The following is a 16,460-nucleotide window of genomic DNA, read 5'->3' as shown; positions in this document are numbered from 1 at the left end:
AACTCACCGACAGTCGAATAGCCTCACACATCAAACACTACGAATCACCCGATGAACGAACCATATTCAAGAGGAGTTAGACTCTTTCCATTCCATTTCTATAAACACCCTAAAGAGGGCAAAACACCCATCCGTAGACGAATGGCACCAGTCGCCAAAGCCTTTATTTTTGTATGTATTATACATATCGAACACGACGCACTCGCTACCAAACTCGGCTTGGACAAAAGAAGTGTAAAAACGGGTAGTAGAAAATAAAAACTCGTCAAATTCATGCGGTTTATGCAATGGTGGTATCATGTCTTTCTGTACAAACACAATGATATGCGCTCTTAGTAGTAACAAAGGGAAAAAGGGGGAAGGAACGCACCCCGGTGCTCAAAACATCTCGTCGACACGGCGATCCTTGCCTGCCATGGGAATTTAAAACAGTAGAAACCGCAAGAATTGACTGAATGCCATCCTCCTTTTTTTTTCTTCCTCTATAGGCCGTTCACTATCCGCAGCCAACACTGGTTCTTCGGCAACGTCAGCCTGGTTGACCACTCCTACTCCAGGCAAACATAGTTCGATATTGACCCGATTTTATATTGCTCATTAGGTTCCTTGCCATCCTTCCAGTATTACTTGTTCGGACCTTCGGAATACTCAACGACTTGTCAAAGGTACTAGGTAGTCCCTTGACCCGATACCAACACCTTAACGCCAATAGAATTCCCAGCAATCGTTCAGCTTGTAGATCTTTATTTGGGGATAGGAGGCAAGGTCTTCTCGAGACTCTCGCGACTGAATCTGTGCCTTAGGAATTTGAATCCACCGCTACCGGTACTACTGCCACTCCTTTTCCTACCGTCGAAACTACCGTCGGGTTCTAGGTAACTGGTCTTTGGTGGTGTTGGCGGGCCCCTACCCCCGATACCGTGAGGGCCTAGATTGGTAAACCCATCCGGCCTCTCCCTAGGTGATGGCGTGTAAGGTCTAGATTCACTAGCGCTGTCACCTTGACTTCGTCCACCAACCGAGCCTGCCTCCGCTGTTTCCTCGACAACCGGTAAAACGGCACGAGAGTCGGCACGAGAGCCTGGGGATACGGCTGTCGTTATCTTGCGTTCCGGCACTTGTTCCTCCTTAGCACCGTCTCTCTCGTTTGCCCTCCTAAGAGCAATCTCTATAGTAGGATTTGGTTCAGGAGAGTTTGGGCTTCTCATACCTGGCGGCGCAGGAGGCAGATACGTCGGTGCGGGCGGTGCACCGCTGGGCCCTGGAGCCTGAAGGTCGTCTTGTTGAGCACGCTCCATTTCGGCCAACGCAATGGCGGCATTCTCGCGATCATGTGCATCTCGTAATGCCTCTTCTTGTGACTTTGTGATACCGGTCATAAACTGGATAAATCGGTCACCATACTCCTCAGGCGGTAAGGCGGATATTTGGGTGCGATCGCTCGAAAGGCCTTTCCAAAAATGCTCTATCTTTTTGATTACTCCGTACTATTATTGAAGTTAGCAAGATGTTCGGCATTCCGTTCTACAGTATAGAAGATTTTAACTTACGTGCGTCAAGCAGTCAATGACCCCGAGATAGTAAACTTCATCCCCTGCAGTATTGTTTTCGTGTGTCGCCCGCAAGCCTCCATCGTCGCTGTAAAACATTCCGCCACGCCCATGACCTTCTGTTAGCTCATCTGGCATTTTAGTGTTGGTTTGGCCTACGGGAACAGGCCGCTCAGCCTTGATCATTTGTCTTAGCTCCCTCGCTTTGCGTGCATTTTCTAATTTTGAAGGTGTTCTCATGAGAACAGAGCTGGGATCGAACCCCTCATCCGACGGGCTATCCCCCCCTGGATTGAACACCTGTAGCGTCTTGCCCCGAAGGTTCTCCTCATTCCCCTTCTGCAAGTCGTGGATGCCAATGAGTAGGGAGTAATCCATAATCTTGAGCTTCTGCAGCAGACGGACGTCACGTTCAAGTTGTTGCAAGAATAGCTGTTTCTTTTGGATTCCTAATTCGAGATTCCTTTTTCGTCGTAGCCAATTTAGATCCTTTAGAGTTGCCCGAGGATTCTTTTCGAGGTCTTCTTCTCGGTAGTCGCGTCCTACCGTTGATCCCTTTAGGTCGAATGTTGTATGGATATCTCGGTGGGGAGGAAAGAGGTTATTCATGACAACGAAGTGAATCTTTTTGCCATAAGGCATCTTGACGCGGTGTAGACCGTAGAACTGGGACAGGAGCGTATTCGGATTATCTGTGACGTGATCATAGTAATCTTTCAAGATTTTCCGCAGGAATTTATGTTCGCCGTGGTGAATGGTCTTGATGATGTACTTGTAGTCCCTAGAGAAATAAAAGAAACTACCACTCTTTCCCGGAGAGCCAAGCTCAGACAGGATATATTTTCCCGTGAGTGACATGAGATAATCAGCAGGATCTAACCTAAAGAGAGCGCGAAGATGCCGGAAGACCCAGGGCGCATAGTCCTTGAACTTGAAGTCATATTTTGCCGAGGGAACTAGTTCATTACCCGCGCTACCTTTGTTAGTAAAAATATCGTACGTGGATCCAGATCAGACACTTACATGTCGAACGTCGATTTCTGCTTAGTTTCGAAGTCGGCATCTGTAAGAGGGCGGTCAAGTTTCGCATTCGTACGAGACACGGACACTCGGATGCCCGTCAACATGTTGTATGCCGTCGTCCAGTTCGCATGATTTTCGTCAACCTTGGTTCCGACCAAGACCCTGTCATCATCCTCTTCTTCGCGCTTCTTCTTCTTGGCCCGCTTTTGCCTATATGCTTCCGCCCATCTCAGCGCATCGTCATCAGGCAGTATTTCGTCGCGAGGTACTTCGGAGTGCAAGGAACGAGTGTTTCGTCTCCCCAAGTTAAGGGATCCCCGGCGTTGGGATGGACCGGCCCCTGTCGGCGAGAATCTTCCGCTAGCGAATGCCGTGTCGTTACTATCCCTCGACCCTCGCCCAGGTTGGACTCTAGGCACCTCAAGAGTATGTCTGTGTTTCAACCCGCCTGTGGGACCCTGCAGTGCTGGCGTGGATGCGGATGCACTAGTCGACGGGTAATTCGGAGGACCGGAAAATCTCTGCGGCGGTGGTGATCTACGCTGAGTCGGGTCGGGATTGGGTGTAGACGGCGTCAAAGGGCTAGGTGGTAAGTAGCTTGGAACCGAGCCATCGGGAGACACAGTACCATTCAGCGAATTTCGGGACTGTTCGACAGGAGGTTGCACCGAAACCGAAACACGAGATTCTACAGAAAAGCGATTGAGTTGAGATTCGGACGTGCTCTTACGTTGGCTTTCTGTCGTTTGAGATACGCCATTCAAGGTGTATTGATGTTCTGACGACTCGGCCCTAGACAAAGGTGCTTTCATATTGGCAGTATATTTGGAGTTTGGACCCATTGAGGCGGAACCATTCGAGTCTTTACTCGACCTGCCATTGGGCCAGGGAGTCATGCTCGGAACGGTCGACCCATCAGCATCCATTCGCGTCCGCAGGTCGGAGCTATAAGAGGAATGCGAAGATGAATTGTCGTCGAAAGTTTCATTCGTGTCAATTGTAGTAGTCAACGGTCTTGAAATGAGAGTGTCTTTAGCAGTTGACAACTTTTCGAAGTTCGGTACGTGATGATTTCCAAGATGAACGACGCCGGCGTTGGCATATATAGGAGAGTTTTCGTCGTTCACGAAGGTAGGCATATTTCAATTCCGCAAACTATCAGGTAGGCTTCGTTCGACAAGCCGAATGAAGTCCACCTGAAACCCTCGCCCGTAAATGTTGCGTCTCGATACAACGTCTTTGCCGGTCGGGCGAGGGATGTACGGTGTGAAAAAAACAAGAGGAAGTCGAAACAGATAATATTGCTATCCTCTCTGATGATGGTGTTTTCGGTATCGTGTGTGGTATAATTGGTATTGTTGGTTATTGTTGAGACCTTCAGATAGGGATAAGGGGGGGAGACGTTGAAGATGCAAGGCGAGAGATTGTGTTGTCGTGCAAAAGCGTAGAGAGTGTAAAGTGTAAAGCAAGAAAGTTGGCAGCTGAGTGGGTATTGGAGGCTGGGACCGTTATCATTGGCTGTTTCAACGTGGATACCGAAGTGTGGAACGTCCTAATTGCACAAGCTCAGCCACGCCGCTGGGCTTCGTCTCGTAGTGCGCTCGTATAACTGAATGGGAAAGCGTTAGGAATAATGGAATAAAGGGTGGAACTAATAAAGTTTAGCGAAGTTAAAAATACTTGCACGCATAAGATCCTTAAACTTAGTAACTACATACACATTACATACAAATTACTAGGTATATTAATTATCGAAGAATACCTACTCAAGATAGATATCTGTTCTATATAAATTCTTGGGCTCTAGGGTCATCTTCTATATATGTCGGCTGTAGGCTGTAGGCTGGTAGGACCACAGCCTTAGGTTGTCAGAATTCGCAACATGTCACTCAGCTCGACAACTTTTCGGTACTTAGATCGTGCATGGCATGCATGTATATTACATGTATATTATTACAATTAAGTATTGATACCGACGCGTGTTATTGTGGCTAACTGCAGCTAGCGACTGCAACAGCACTCAGTGCAGAAGCAGCACTGAGTTAACTAAATCGACCGGAAATTAGTACCTAGAGCCCTCTTTCCCTTCCCGCAATTCTGGACCGTCTGACCAAAAAAGGAGAAGCTGCGATTCAATATTTGACATCAATTTGTCAGGGATATGGAATCTACCTTGGCATATTAAATTATGAATTGTGCCAATACATAATATTCCACGTCTTATTCTCGCACTTTGTTCGCTCTTCGCAACTTGGCAATTCACATATTTCTACTTTAGCTATTTGCCTCCTGCCCAACGATCTGGTCGAAACCTTGGCTGACTTTCTTAGGCAGGTACCTATTTCCTAGTATGATACAGCCTGCATAAAACTACCTAGGTACCTATGGATGTGTTCAGCCACCGACATTATGCAATTCTCTTGTTGATGGAAGGACCCTAGCTGCCTGGGCGGTCCGGGCTAAGTTTGCCGACCTGCCGACCTTGCCGACTTGGCTCTGTTTGGGAAATCGAATTTACTCATTTTAATGCGGCTTTCACCATAAATTTTAATCAAATGTTCAGCTTCATCCGACGCAACTAATACCCATACATGCCACTCATCTACGTACTTACATAGTTTATCTTGAAGTCGATCTTTCACGACAAGTCACAACTTCTCCATCGATCTTCAATGCTGACAGACGATATCGTCAAAGAGGATTTGGAAGCTGACGATGAGCGCTTAAGAAAGCCTATTCAACGGCGTCTCCTTTCCACAGAAGGACCTACGGAAATTCTAGCGTCGATGCCACTATCCTATGGGCTCTAAATGCCCCGCGCAGTTCATGATAGCTGCCCAAAGCCAGGGTAACCAGCCACATCACCAGCATTGGTTATCGTGTAGATCATGTCGGTCATATAAGAAGGGTGCCGAGCAACCAGAGCAACGAAGATCTCATTGCCGAAGATCCGCCCTCCTTACATTACAGCGTACGTACGTCGGCCGCATAGGCGGAGCCCACATAAAGGTAAACCCCGAATACTCTGTATTTGATGGGCCAATATGATCATTCGGACACCGGAGAATATATTTTCTATCCGAGTGTAAACAGAAGTATTTATCAGAGTACTTCGACATAAAATCTCTAGGATAGCAGTCTAGGTAAGTCTCATGAGAAATGAGGATCCATGAAACCAGTGACAATATCTAGGGTGAGGCTTAAAATCTACATTCCGAAATCGTATCTTGCTGAAGACATTATTTCTTAACGCTTCGTGAATCGCATTACCACGCGGGAGTCCAACCATCCAAGACGTTAAAAGCCGCGAAGTTCTAGCCCCCGACGCTCATATATGAACATGAGTACCTACGGTAGAAGGGAGATTCCTTGCGTATATCGTTTTCCTATCCGAAACTCCATCCAATGCCAAAAGTTTTATGTACAGTATGGCATATATTGTATATGCAGATGGACCATGGGTTAGGTCCATTAAGTAATGGCAGCCGCTATGAAGTCTTTCCAGGCATATCGTTCACAGCTACCACACCTGCGCCTTCTTTTTCTAACCGTTTAAGGGTTTGTTTCTTTTGAGCATCGGCAACTCGAAATCGCTTGAAATAATCGACCTATGTATGAAATACGAGTTAGCCGTACCCTATGGGTGCGTCGAGAGAGTTGAAGGCATGCTGAAGAAATGCAAAAAGAAGAACCTACCCATGCAGTAGCACAGTTGTCCTCAAATCCCTTATGCTCCTTCGCACATTGTTTCTCAGCAATTTTCTTGCCGTCGCCTTTCGTTGAGTCGAGAACGTCGTGCTTATCTAAGCACTTAAAGAAATCGTCTCGCGCATCCCAGCATTTTTTTCGTTCTGTCCTGTCCGGGGCTCTGGCTCCCGTGCGCACTTCCTGTTTGCGCTGTTCGTCGGCGGAAGAGAAGAACCCAAAAAGGCCCATATTGATTTTAGATGTCAAAAGACACCTATGTATGCGATAGAATCAATGGCAAGGTCGAAGTGCTAGGTGTCCCGGGTTGCGGTAATTCGGTAATGTGACTAACCTGTTCGTTTCGCGCAGGTGACGTCGTTAATTAGGAATGCGAAATTATCGAAGCTATCGCAGAAAGGTCAGTCGGAAGCTTATCAAAGCTTAATGCCGATAGGTGCCGACAGATGGAGCATGGCGATTACATAACATCGCTAGGACAATAATAGAGTTTAGATTTACTTACCCAATTAAGCCCAAAATCTCTTGATCTTAGCTGAATTAGGTAAAGCCGCCCCTGCGTCACCCTTTTCTCATCAACTGGTTTGATGGACATTTGGCAATCGTCAGCGAAGCCCATGACTAAACCAAACCTTCACCAAATCTACATTTCTCTTTACCTTGTAATATTAACCAACAACTACCAACGATGAATCCAAACCTTTAATGGTGTTGTTTTTTTCTTGTTCACCACTTGTATCATTTAGAGCTTTCGAGTCTATATTCAACCGACCATCATCGAAAAAGACCTAGCTATGGTGGCTATATAGCGCGACGTTGAAACAGACACTCACAGATCGACTTCCTTTCTTCCGCTCATTTACGCACTTCTCGACAACCACATATCAGCATCATATCTTCAATAACTCCGACCTTCCCCTTCCTTCCTTTTATACTAGAGCTCGAAAATGGCTCGACGAAGGAGACCCCCACGGGCCGGCGCTGTGAACGAGCTTCCTCCTCTACGAATCCTCGGCCAGATTGCAGCATTACAGAGCATATACTACGCCGTTGCGCTAGTTTTGATGCTTTTCACATCCCTAGTTTCCGGCACGCGATTCGGCTTGGAACTTGTTTTTGGATGGGCAAATCTACGCGGTGACACAACTCAAGGGTGGTTATTAGGTTTTATCTGGTTATGTTGCGCCGGTGTCACGTTCGTCTTCCTTATTCCTAGAAGATGTATAGGAAATATGATTAACAGTAGGATGATACAGTATTTTAGCGATGGTAGCCTTGATAGGCCGGTCAAAGCTCGTGCTCGATTTCGCGCTCAGCCTCCACTTTATCCACCTCCTAGTCGTCACATTCTACACTGGCTTCATACCGCGAAATGTGGCTTGGTGGACCACGATGCTTGTCTCGAGTGCCGTTACAGTTATAGGAGGCACGTATGGTTGCCAGTGGAGGGAACTACGACCCATTAGTTTTGGGGGTAATGCAAAGAATAGCAATAATGGAGAGGGTAACGCCCAATCCGCAGCAGAAAACGGAGCTGCTGGGATAGAGCAAGGTGACGAAGAGGCGGGCTTTTCCAGGGGTCGTGGAAGAGGTAGAGGGCGAGACGGGGCCGGGGAGTACGAAATGGTTGGTATAAAGGGTACGGGAGATCGGTGATACCCTTTGCCGTACCGAATGGATCACACTTCGTCGAATTTTGTATGAATACCTACCTACTGCATCGCACGGCGTTGGCTTGCTTGAAGACAATAATATGAGCCCGAAGACTCGGGACTACGCTATATTCCACATTTCACATTACGACATAGGGGTCGCCAACGAAGGCACGACAAGCATACGAATATGGACATATTTGATATCAGTGCACCTATGTCTTTCAACACACATACTTACTGACACTACACCTGAGGGAGTTCGAAATTCATACCTACCTCTAAGGTATATTTTAAGGCATCTAGATATAACATGAATGATGTATGTATCGACTGCTAAAAGGGACTTCAAGGTAAGTAGACAAGTATATCGTAAATTTGGTACGAAATATCTATCGATATTTATGGATGAGAGATCTTGCTAGAGATGGCCTTTGAAAGACGAATGGAAACTTGGTGAAAGCCTCAATGACATAACCTAGGAACCACTCAGGTACCGATATTACTAACAATAAGAAAAAAGTCTTTCGGAACATATTACGGATGAAGGGAGTGCCCCTGAGTATCCCTATAGGCACCTATATTTAGCATATTTACTTATCCATGATTGGGTATGGATAGATGGACCCCCTATTCGAAATTTGGTTAGTTCCGATATCCATAATGACCTCAGTGAAAAGTGTATTGTTTGCGGAATCGTCCCCCTGGGTCATTTGTATGCGAGAAGGAGCTCCCCGATTACCCGGAATACGCCATTATCCAATACCTTAGTACCTCCATAGGCCATTACCCCACCACCCCGCCATTGAAGAATTCATGTTTTGCGCGCATCATAAGAAATAAGAGAGGAAAAAAATATCGTGACTTTGTGACTCTTTCTTCTCTTCTTTGTTGCTTCTCAGTTATTCTAACTCACCCAATTACTAATCTATAACTTCGCCAGCCATGGCTACTATCGTGTTAGGTGTCCAATGGGGAGAGTAAGGATTCCATTTTAATCTCTTTTCCTATTCCTCTCTGCTAATTGGTCTTGTCAGTGAAGGGAAAGGTGAGTGACTTTGTCATCTAGCGAGATCTATACATATCTATATACCTCCTAGTCTCGCCTAATAGGGATGACTCTTCTCACGTCCCCCTTTACAAGGCAAACTTTGCGATGTCCTCAGCTCCGAGGTTCAGATCTGCGCCAGAGCTACTGGTGGTAGAAACTGCGGTCATAGTAAGACGATCCCTTACTTATCTCTCTTCGCGACGAGATATTTGGGTACCTCGGTACTGACTGTCCCCCTCTAGCTGTCGTGATCAAGGGGACATCCTATGACTTGTACGTACACCAACTACCCCCAGATCACTTCCAGAGCAGCAATGGGGTTACTGACTATTTCAAGTCACATGCTGCCGTCTGGACTACTTCACCCCACGACTACAAATCTCATCGGGCCTGGTGTCGTCCTACACGTACCTACATTCTTCTCTGAGCTTGCCACCACCGAGTCGAAAGGCGTCGAGAATTGCCAGCAGAGACTAAAGGTTTCGACGCGTTGCGCATTGAACCTCGATCTTCACGCAGCCGCTGATCGTCTTCGCGAAGGACAACTCGGCAAGAAGAATATTGGAACAACAGGTAAAGGTATCGGGCCTGCATATAGCTCCAAGGCCGAGCGAAGCACCGTGCTTCTCGCCGATCTACTCGACGATGACGAATTCGGAGACAGAATCAGGGCGATGGAGCGAGATTACAAGCTAAGATACGGCGGCGACCTAGCTGGATATGATGTCGAGGCAGAAATCAAAGAGCTTGAAGTAAGTATTTTACCTGTTCATATGTTCTCTTCTAACCCCCTAGAACTTCCGCGAGAGGCTTCGTCCCTTTGCCGTGAACGATATCGAATTCCTGGAGGAGGCCCAACAACAAGGGAAGAAGATCCTTATTGAGGGAGCGCAGTCGGCCTTGCTGGATAACACATACGGAACCTGGCCGTTTGTCACCTCAACATCAACCACTTTTGGCGGCGTCATGGCCGGCCTTACCCTCAACTATCGGAAAGTGGACTCCGTCATCGGCGTTCTGAAGGCATACACCACGCGCGTCGGCTCTGGGCCGTTTCCCACGGAGGACTTCGGAGAAATAAGTGCCAAGCTGCAGGAAATAGGCCACGAATTCGGTGTAACCACGGGACGCAGGCGTCGTTGTGGCTGGCTGGACCTAGTGTCGTGCAAGTACTCGCAAAGCGTGAACCACCACGACGTCCTGAACCTGACCAAGCTCGACGTGCTCGACACGTTCCCGGAGATCAAGGTCGCGGTCGCATACAAGCACCCCGACACCGGCGCCATCCTCGACGCCTTCCCCGCCAGCGCAAAACTCCTTTCCAGAGTTGAGATCGTGTATAAGACTCTCAAGGGTTGGAATTCCAAGACTACGGGAATAAAGACGTTCGACGGTCTACCCCAGGAGGCCAAGGACTACGTCAAGTTCATCGAGGACTTCCTCGGCGTGCACATCAAGTGGGTTGGCTGCGGTCCTAACAGAGACGATATCCTGGTCCGTTAACCTGGATCCGGTCGCCGTGCTTCTTTCTACTTTGGTACCTCTCAGTAGTTCGGGATGCGGTGCGACATCGATGATCCCTGGACGACTCGACATTTTGGGAAAAGGCGCGTGAAGAGATTTCTATTTTTCTGTAGCAGAAAAAAACAAAAGGAAAGAGAAGGGATGGGATGAGAAGAGGAGGAAAAAGAAATGAGCATTACAAAAAATCTTAGATTCTAGGGGCGAGTGCTCTCTTAGATCTAGATTCCGGCAACGGATTGCTAGAGGGGGCGAGGCTTTTGTGGCGGCCTAGACGGGGGAGGTTGGGCTTGCTTGCTTGCTTGTTCGGAACATCGGTGGGGGAGAGGCGGGATGTTCTGATATCTTCGCATTTGCTTTATTTTCGTAGTTTTAGGTGCGTAGTAGATCGAGAACGTGTGTTATAGACATCGTGATTCTTGACATATGGGCTCTTATCTTTTCTCCTGTGAACGATGGAGAGGAAGCTCTTGAAATTGTGAATTGTGGGAAGTGTCACAGCTTCAGCCACTCACTATATGGATGTCTTGGGTCATCCTGGTTTGAACGGAATGCATACAAAAATCTACCTATCTAAATGAAGCCACACGCACACCTAACCCTTCCGCTGTTCTGTTTCCTGCAAGCCAGTTCTTCCGTCGGGTCCCCCCTCCTTGGCAACAACCACTTTACAAATAGTCTCGCTGGTATCCCGCCTGACAGGCCCTGGGGGCGGCGAGCCGCTGACATGAACACTGCACCTAATTCTGAGACAATCAGAAGGACAAAACGGGTCCGAGTCCCCTGGCTCGCCTTGAGATTCTGACCAGGTATCCGGATGACAAGAGTTAGGACCTGTGCTTTGACTAGACCCGTTTCTAGTAGCAGCTTGAGAAATACCGGAATCTAGGCCTGGCAAGGCATTCGCGGAATTGGATGAAGAGCCTTGTTCTTGATCGTCGCATGTTTCTATCACAATTACGGGGATCGTTAGGTTAGGAAAATTAGTTGGCGATTCGATGGTATGTCTTGGTCCATAAGACACACTCGGCAGCGATTTACCGTCATCCCTAGAGGTCTCCTTCAGGTCATACATGGACTCAAGGGTTTTCCCAATCGACGAAACCCGAGCCGGGGCTGAGATTGCTCCTCCTCTTTTTAACCCTAGATGGCTATCTCGCGTATCTCCTGATGTTGTATTGTCTGTCGATCTGGTTTCTTCTTGGCTATTGCGGTAAATTACAAGCGGTTCGGGATACAAGTTATCCTCGCGTCCATCATCTAGGATAGCTGAACATTCAGGAAGAGTCTCGATCACGGAAGATGAGATGGAACCACGACTTTCGGAAAATTCCTTTGTAGATTCTTCTGGTGTTGTGACTTCCGATAAGTGACTCCTCTGCGCCCTTCGCCTATGTCCTTGTCGGTGCGGCGTCCTAGACAATGGGCTTATAACACCAGAATGTAGGCCTGAAGATGTTGGAGTATTATACGGTATAGTGGGGGGTGAATACAGTTCCGGGGACTCAGATATTGATGTCTCGTCATTGGGACTCCCGACACCACTATGGAGAGGTGTAGGCGAAATAGGAGTACTTGTCGAGAAACCAGTTGATGATCCGGATGTCCTAGAAGTTCGTTCAATACTTGCCCTTGAAGAAAGTCTGTCTAATTCTGCGGTAGCAATCATCATACTTGCCATAGCCAATGGATCAAAGTGATGACCAGGGGCACGCGGAGTATCGGCATGAATAATGGTGGATTCTGGAGTGTTAAAGAGTGGACTTTCCTCGCCTGATGATGGCCACATATCTATTGATTCGCGAGCGAGAAGGCGGCGCTCCTTACTGTCCCGGCGTCGGCGCGCTGTATATTCAGATTGAACCGAGAAGGTAGAAGAGCCTGACCGCCGAAGCCTTCGAGTAAGGAATTGGAACCGTCTCATAATTATTTGTCGCACGTGGAAATGATGACGATGTCGAGCCTTTTCCAATTGAGACCGTAATTGGGCGATCTGTTCTTGATTATCCCTCTCCTAGATATGATGTTAGTAGAGATAGAAGATAGCGGTATTGACTTAACACTCGCTTTTAGTCCCGATAGAGGTTCGTCGAAGTCGTCTAGTTGTCGATGAAGTTCTGGACATGAATTAAGAGCATATTTCCTGATAGCGTGAAATTGCGCGTCATGTTGTGAAGTGTACGTGCATGACTTGCCATCTGATATACCCTCGCTATCGCTACCACTACTGGTATTATTCCCATCATTAACTGTGGGAGGAAGATCAGCGGTACGCGGACGGTGGACAAAATCAGAGTCTGACGCCTCCGAAACATCATGTTTACGACGAGGCCTTCTCTTTCCCCAGATTTTATCCCATCCAATGGATCCAGATGTATTCGAGCTGAGCTTCCGAGAGCCTATAGATAGGTCTGGGCTCTGGCTTGACTCTTTTAACTCGCTAAGCCCATCTCGTAGTTTTGAAAGTTCGTCGCTCTCCGAACTTTGAGGACCATCTAGACCGGTTCCGGACAGTGCAGTTGAGCGGTCCCGTCTGGCGAGTTGCACCACAATCTTCGGATAAGCCAAGTTTGACGCTCCGCCAATATTGCTTTTTAAACCCGAGGCAATAGGTGGCGTAGTCTGCCCAGTCAAATTGGCATCGTCGTTCGGACAATCCAGGCAAGAAACGCCAGATAGCCAAGTAGAGATCAAGTCTTCCTCTGTGCCACGTTCCTAACAGAATTTAAGGTCTTGTGGTTCAATTGGGTTCGGGCTGACCGGCGTAAGGGACCGATCTCTATAATCTTCGCGGGTCCGACGCGCCTTGCAACGGGAACAGGCTCCGGAAGTAGCCATCCGTAGATGAAAGCGGTGTGGTTTGGGGGAGAAGAGCCAATGCTCATCCTCGTATTCTCGGCTGTTCTCCTTGCCATGCTGTTCGATGGGTGCCGACTTGCAGCTATAAGAGTAGTATCTATGAAGAGGATGTTGGCGGTTGTAGGGATGTCCTGTTGAGTTGGGCGATAATAACTGCTGTCGGACAGTGAGCATTCCATAGTTTACTCTGTGCATAACTAGGGTTTCATGACTCTTCGGGGTCATGTTTTGTGAAATAGGAGCCGATGTATTTGAAGAAGGATGATAGACGACGTCGCAAACGGAAAATAAGGGCTTTAAATATGTATCGCCACTTGGTGAAGGTGGATGGCATGTTCCTAGGTGTTTAGGTATCGAGTTGAAGAGAAATGAGGGATATGAAGGATATGAGAGGATAGGGAATATTGGGAGAGAAATGTTGAAGACTTAAGAGAGGGTAGAATTTCTTCCATCCTTTACCTATTTGATGGTTAGGTTTATAATAAAACTGGAATTAAATCGTTTAGGTATTAGGTAGGTATCTAGTAGATAGTAATTTCCACGATGAGTTAGGTAGGTATCTTCATGGCTCTTACCTGCTCAAGAGCCCCTTGATAAGAATAACTTGACTTATACCTACCTAGATACGATTGTCCTACTACCATAAACTCCGGAGGTACTCTTTCTCCCCTACTATTAAGGTTACGATTTCTAAATTTAGACCCAGTTGGAGATCTAAGATATGTGGCTCTCCTGTGGCTTGATGGCTTTCTTAGCGTGTCCATATTAACCGAACATACAGCGTACTATCGTTTATTCCCGGCATTAGGAATAGTGGAATACCTAGATAGGTACCGAGGCCGCTGTCTTTCAGTCACCAGTTCTTAGACTTAACCCCACAAGTCGCCTCCATTGCCCGCCACCATGGACAGCTCTACATTCCAGAACGCTCACCTCAATTCCCCCAAATTGAGAGTGTAGCCATGTTGCGTCCAGCGATATCCCGGGCTTCAAGACCATTGGCCGCCTCTGTGAGACGGCGGCAGGCTTTTAGAAACTATGCCTCGGCTTCCGCATCTCAATTCGATTGGAAAGACCCGCTAGCAAGTAAGAACTTGTTTACCGAGGAGGAATTGGCTATCTCGGAGACAGCAGAAAGATATTGTCAAGAGCAACTGCAACCGCGGGTTCTCCGTGAGTATTTCCCGGCTCAATTGATGCCTTGTGGGGTCTGGTATTGGGGTTTACTTGCTAACCGCACTGCGCATAGAGGCATATCGTGATGAGCACTATGACCCCACCATATTGCTCGAAATGGGCGAACTTGGCCTACTCGGCGCGAATTTGCACGGTTACGGCTGTGCAGGGGTATCGACTGTGGCATCCGGTCTGATCACCCGGGCCGTCGAACGTGTCGACAGCGGCTACCGATCGGGTATGTCAGTGCAATCATCCTTAGTGATGGGCGGGATCCACGAATTTGGAACTACGGAACAGAAAGAGAAATATCTCCCCAACATGGCTAAGGGAAAACTCCTTGGTGCGTTCGGACTTACGGAACCTAACCACGGAAGCGATCCGGGATCTATGGAAACGACGGCGCGACCGCACCCGACGAAGAACGGATATTACCTCTTAAGCGGTTCGAAGACCTGGATCACGAATTCGCCTATTGCTGATGTTCTCATGGTGTGGGCGAAGTTACAAGAGACCGGTAAGATCAGAGGGTTTCTCATCGATAGAAAGGATTGCCCGGCAGGCACACTTGAGACTCCGGCTATCAAGAATAAGACCGGGCTCCGGGCTAGTATTACTGGTATGATCCATATGGATGACTGTCCGGTACCGCAAGAAAACATGTTTCCCGATGCTGAAGGCTTAAGCGGACCATTTACTTGCCTGAATAGTGCCCGATACGGGATCTCCTTCGGAACTATGGGCGCCTTAGAAAATTGTATCGCCTTAGCGCGGACATATGCCTTGGAACGCAAACAATTCAAATCCAACCCTCTCGCCAAATACCAACTTATACAGAAGAAACTAGCTGATGCTGCAACTGATGCTGCGTATGGAGTTTTAGCATCGATACAAGTGGGTAGACTTAAGGATGAAGGGAAAGCTACACCGGATATGATCAGCATGATAAAAAGACAGAACTGCGACCGTGCGCTTGTGAATGCGAGAGCACTGCAAGAGATCTTCGGGGGAAACGCCGTTAGCGACGAGTACGGGATCGGAAGACACGTGGCTAACCTATTCGTGACTCAGACGTATGAAGGCCAGAGTGATATTCACTGTAAGTGGGTCCATCTCTAAGATCATCGACATTTGCTAATGGGTGATACATGTAGCTCTCATTCTGGGAAGGGCCATCACTGGAATACAAGCTTTCGTATGAAATGCGAGCTGAGCCAACTAAAGGGATAATTATATATCTAGATCGTCGAACATATCTTGGGCAATATAGATATACCGGGTTACATAAATCCGACCTGCATACACTAGGTAGATTTGAAGCTATTGATTCGAGAGATAATATCTCATCATATATTTATGCATACAAGTTGGAACAAGCTTGGGTGGATATAATGACTGCTCACTACCTTGTATCACAATATGACCTATCTGAACTACATAATGTTTGGTGGAAAATGTCAATATAGGAAATACGCCACTTCCTGGTTAATTTAGGTAATCTTTTAACTATGAAGACTGCCTATGCATATGCTTTCTTTGTCATTCTTCATGGTACTAGGTAGTCATCAAGATATGAGGACAGATATACAGTAATTACCTACCTTGTATGTCTGTGATATGGACCTTAATCAAATAGGATCGGATATAATGACTTTATATATCGACTACTAGGTAATCAACGTGTTATTAAGCAAGAGTAAATTTAGAGACACTGCACCGGGTGAAGTGAATTCAAGTTGAGTTCAGATTTGTATTCCGTATGTAAATACGTATCTACGTATTTTGATTCTTCGAACACACTGTTCTTGGCCATGATTGGTCTGAGTAATGGCGGGGTGGGGTATAAACTTGCAGTGTAACAAGACAAGCCTAAGGCGCCGTTTCTTCGGGTCCATGGGAACGAGCCGGAATAATGTGATTGGA

At 47.3% G+C, this 16,460-nt stretch overlaps 6 protein-coding genes across 6 annotated transcripts; 3 read left to right on the top strand and 3 right to left on the bottom strand.

Moving 5' to 3' along the window:
- Nucleotides 1–72: 72 nt before the first annotated feature.
- On the bottom strand, nucleotides 73–4,105 carry GGS22DRAFT_158009 (SAICAR synthase-like protein). The gene is made up of 3 exons (XM_047960573.1): nucleotides 2,574–4,105; nucleotides 1,551–2,523; nucleotides 73–1,487 (listed from the first exon to the last, which is right to left on the bottom strand). Exons 1-3 carry the CDS (start codon nucleotides 3,710–3,712, stop codon nucleotides 744–746), a joined length of 2,856 nt encoding a protein of 951 aa, XP_047820336.1. The 5' UTR covers nucleotides 3,713–4,105; the 3' UTR covers nucleotides 73–743.
- A 1,631-nt stretch (nucleotides 4,106–5,736) lies between these two features.
- Nucleotides 5,737–6,638, bottom strand: GGS22DRAFT_158004 (cytochrome oxidase c subunit VIb-domain-containing protein). Its single transcript, XM_047960572.1, has 2 exons — nucleotides 6,270–6,638; nucleotides 5,737–6,181 (listed from the first exon to the last, which is right to left on the bottom strand). The coding sequence occupies exons 1-2, from the start codon at nucleotides 6,507–6,509 to the stop codon at nucleotides 6,062–6,064; spliced, it is 360 nt and encodes a 119-aa protein (XP_047820335.1). The 5' UTR covers nucleotides 6,510–6,638; the 3' UTR covers nucleotides 5,737–6,061.
- Nucleotides 6,639–6,718: 80 nt separating this feature from the next.
- Nucleotides 6,719–8,175, top strand: GGS22DRAFT_158003 (integral membrane protein S linking to the trans Golgi network-domain-containing protein). The gene is made up of 2 exons (XM_047960571.1): nucleotides 6,719–7,473; nucleotides 7,535–8,175. The coding sequence occupies exons 1-2, from the start codon at nucleotides 7,226–7,228 to the stop codon at nucleotides 7,932–7,934; spliced, it is 648 nt and encodes a 215-aa protein (XP_047820334.1). The 5' UTR covers nucleotides 6,719–7,225; the 3' UTR covers nucleotides 7,935–8,175.
- A 468-nt stretch (nucleotides 8,176–8,643) lies between these two features.
- On the top strand, nucleotides 8,644–10,918 carry GGS22DRAFT_158002 (Adenylosuccinate synthetase). The gene is made up of 6 exons (XM_047960570.1): nucleotides 8,644–8,910; nucleotides 8,968–8,978; nucleotides 9,075–9,149; nucleotides 9,224–9,254; nucleotides 9,319–9,733; nucleotides 9,777–10,918. Exons 1-6 carry the CDS (start codon nucleotides 8,876–8,878, stop codon nucleotides 10,482–10,484), a joined length of 1,275 nt encoding a protein of 424 aa, XP_047820333.1. The 5' UTR covers nucleotides 8,644–8,875; the 3' UTR covers nucleotides 10,485–10,918.
- A 121-nt stretch (nucleotides 10,919–11,039) lies between these two features.
- GGS22DRAFT_158000 (uncharacterized protein) lies at nucleotides 11,040–12,579 on the bottom strand. The gene has a single exon (XM_047960569.1). The coding sequence runs from the start codon at nucleotides 12,424–12,426 to the stop codon at nucleotides 11,098–11,100; it is 1,329 nt and encodes a 442-aa protein (XP_047820332.1). The 5' UTR covers nucleotides 12,427–12,579; the 3' UTR covers nucleotides 11,040–11,097.
- A 1,664-nt stretch (nucleotides 12,580–14,243) lies between these two features.
- On the top strand, nucleotides 14,244–16,142 carry GGS22DRAFT_157994 (acyl-CoA dehydrogenase NM domain-like protein). The gene is made up of 3 exons (XM_047960568.1): nucleotides 14,244–14,534; nucleotides 14,611–15,636; nucleotides 15,692–16,142. The coding sequence occupies exons 1-3, from the start codon at nucleotides 14,324–14,326 to the stop codon at nucleotides 15,736–15,738; spliced, it is 1,284 nt and encodes a 427-aa protein (XP_047820331.1). The 5' UTR covers nucleotides 14,244–14,323; the 3' UTR covers nucleotides 15,739–16,142.
- Nucleotides 16,143–16,460: the final 318 nt, after the last annotated feature.

Source organism: Annulohypoxylon maeteangense (assembly GCF_022496945.1).
Source record: "Annulohypoxylon maeteangense strain CBS 123835 unplaced genomic scaffold GGS22scaffold_5, whole genome shotgun sequence".
Lineage (NCBI taxonomy): Eukaryota > Fungi > Ascomycota > Sordariomycetes > Xylariales > Hypoxylaceae > Annulohypoxylon > Annulohypoxylon maeteangense.
The sequence above is the reverse complement of the archived record's forward strand: the minus strand, read 5'-3'. Positions and strand labels throughout refer to the sequence as shown.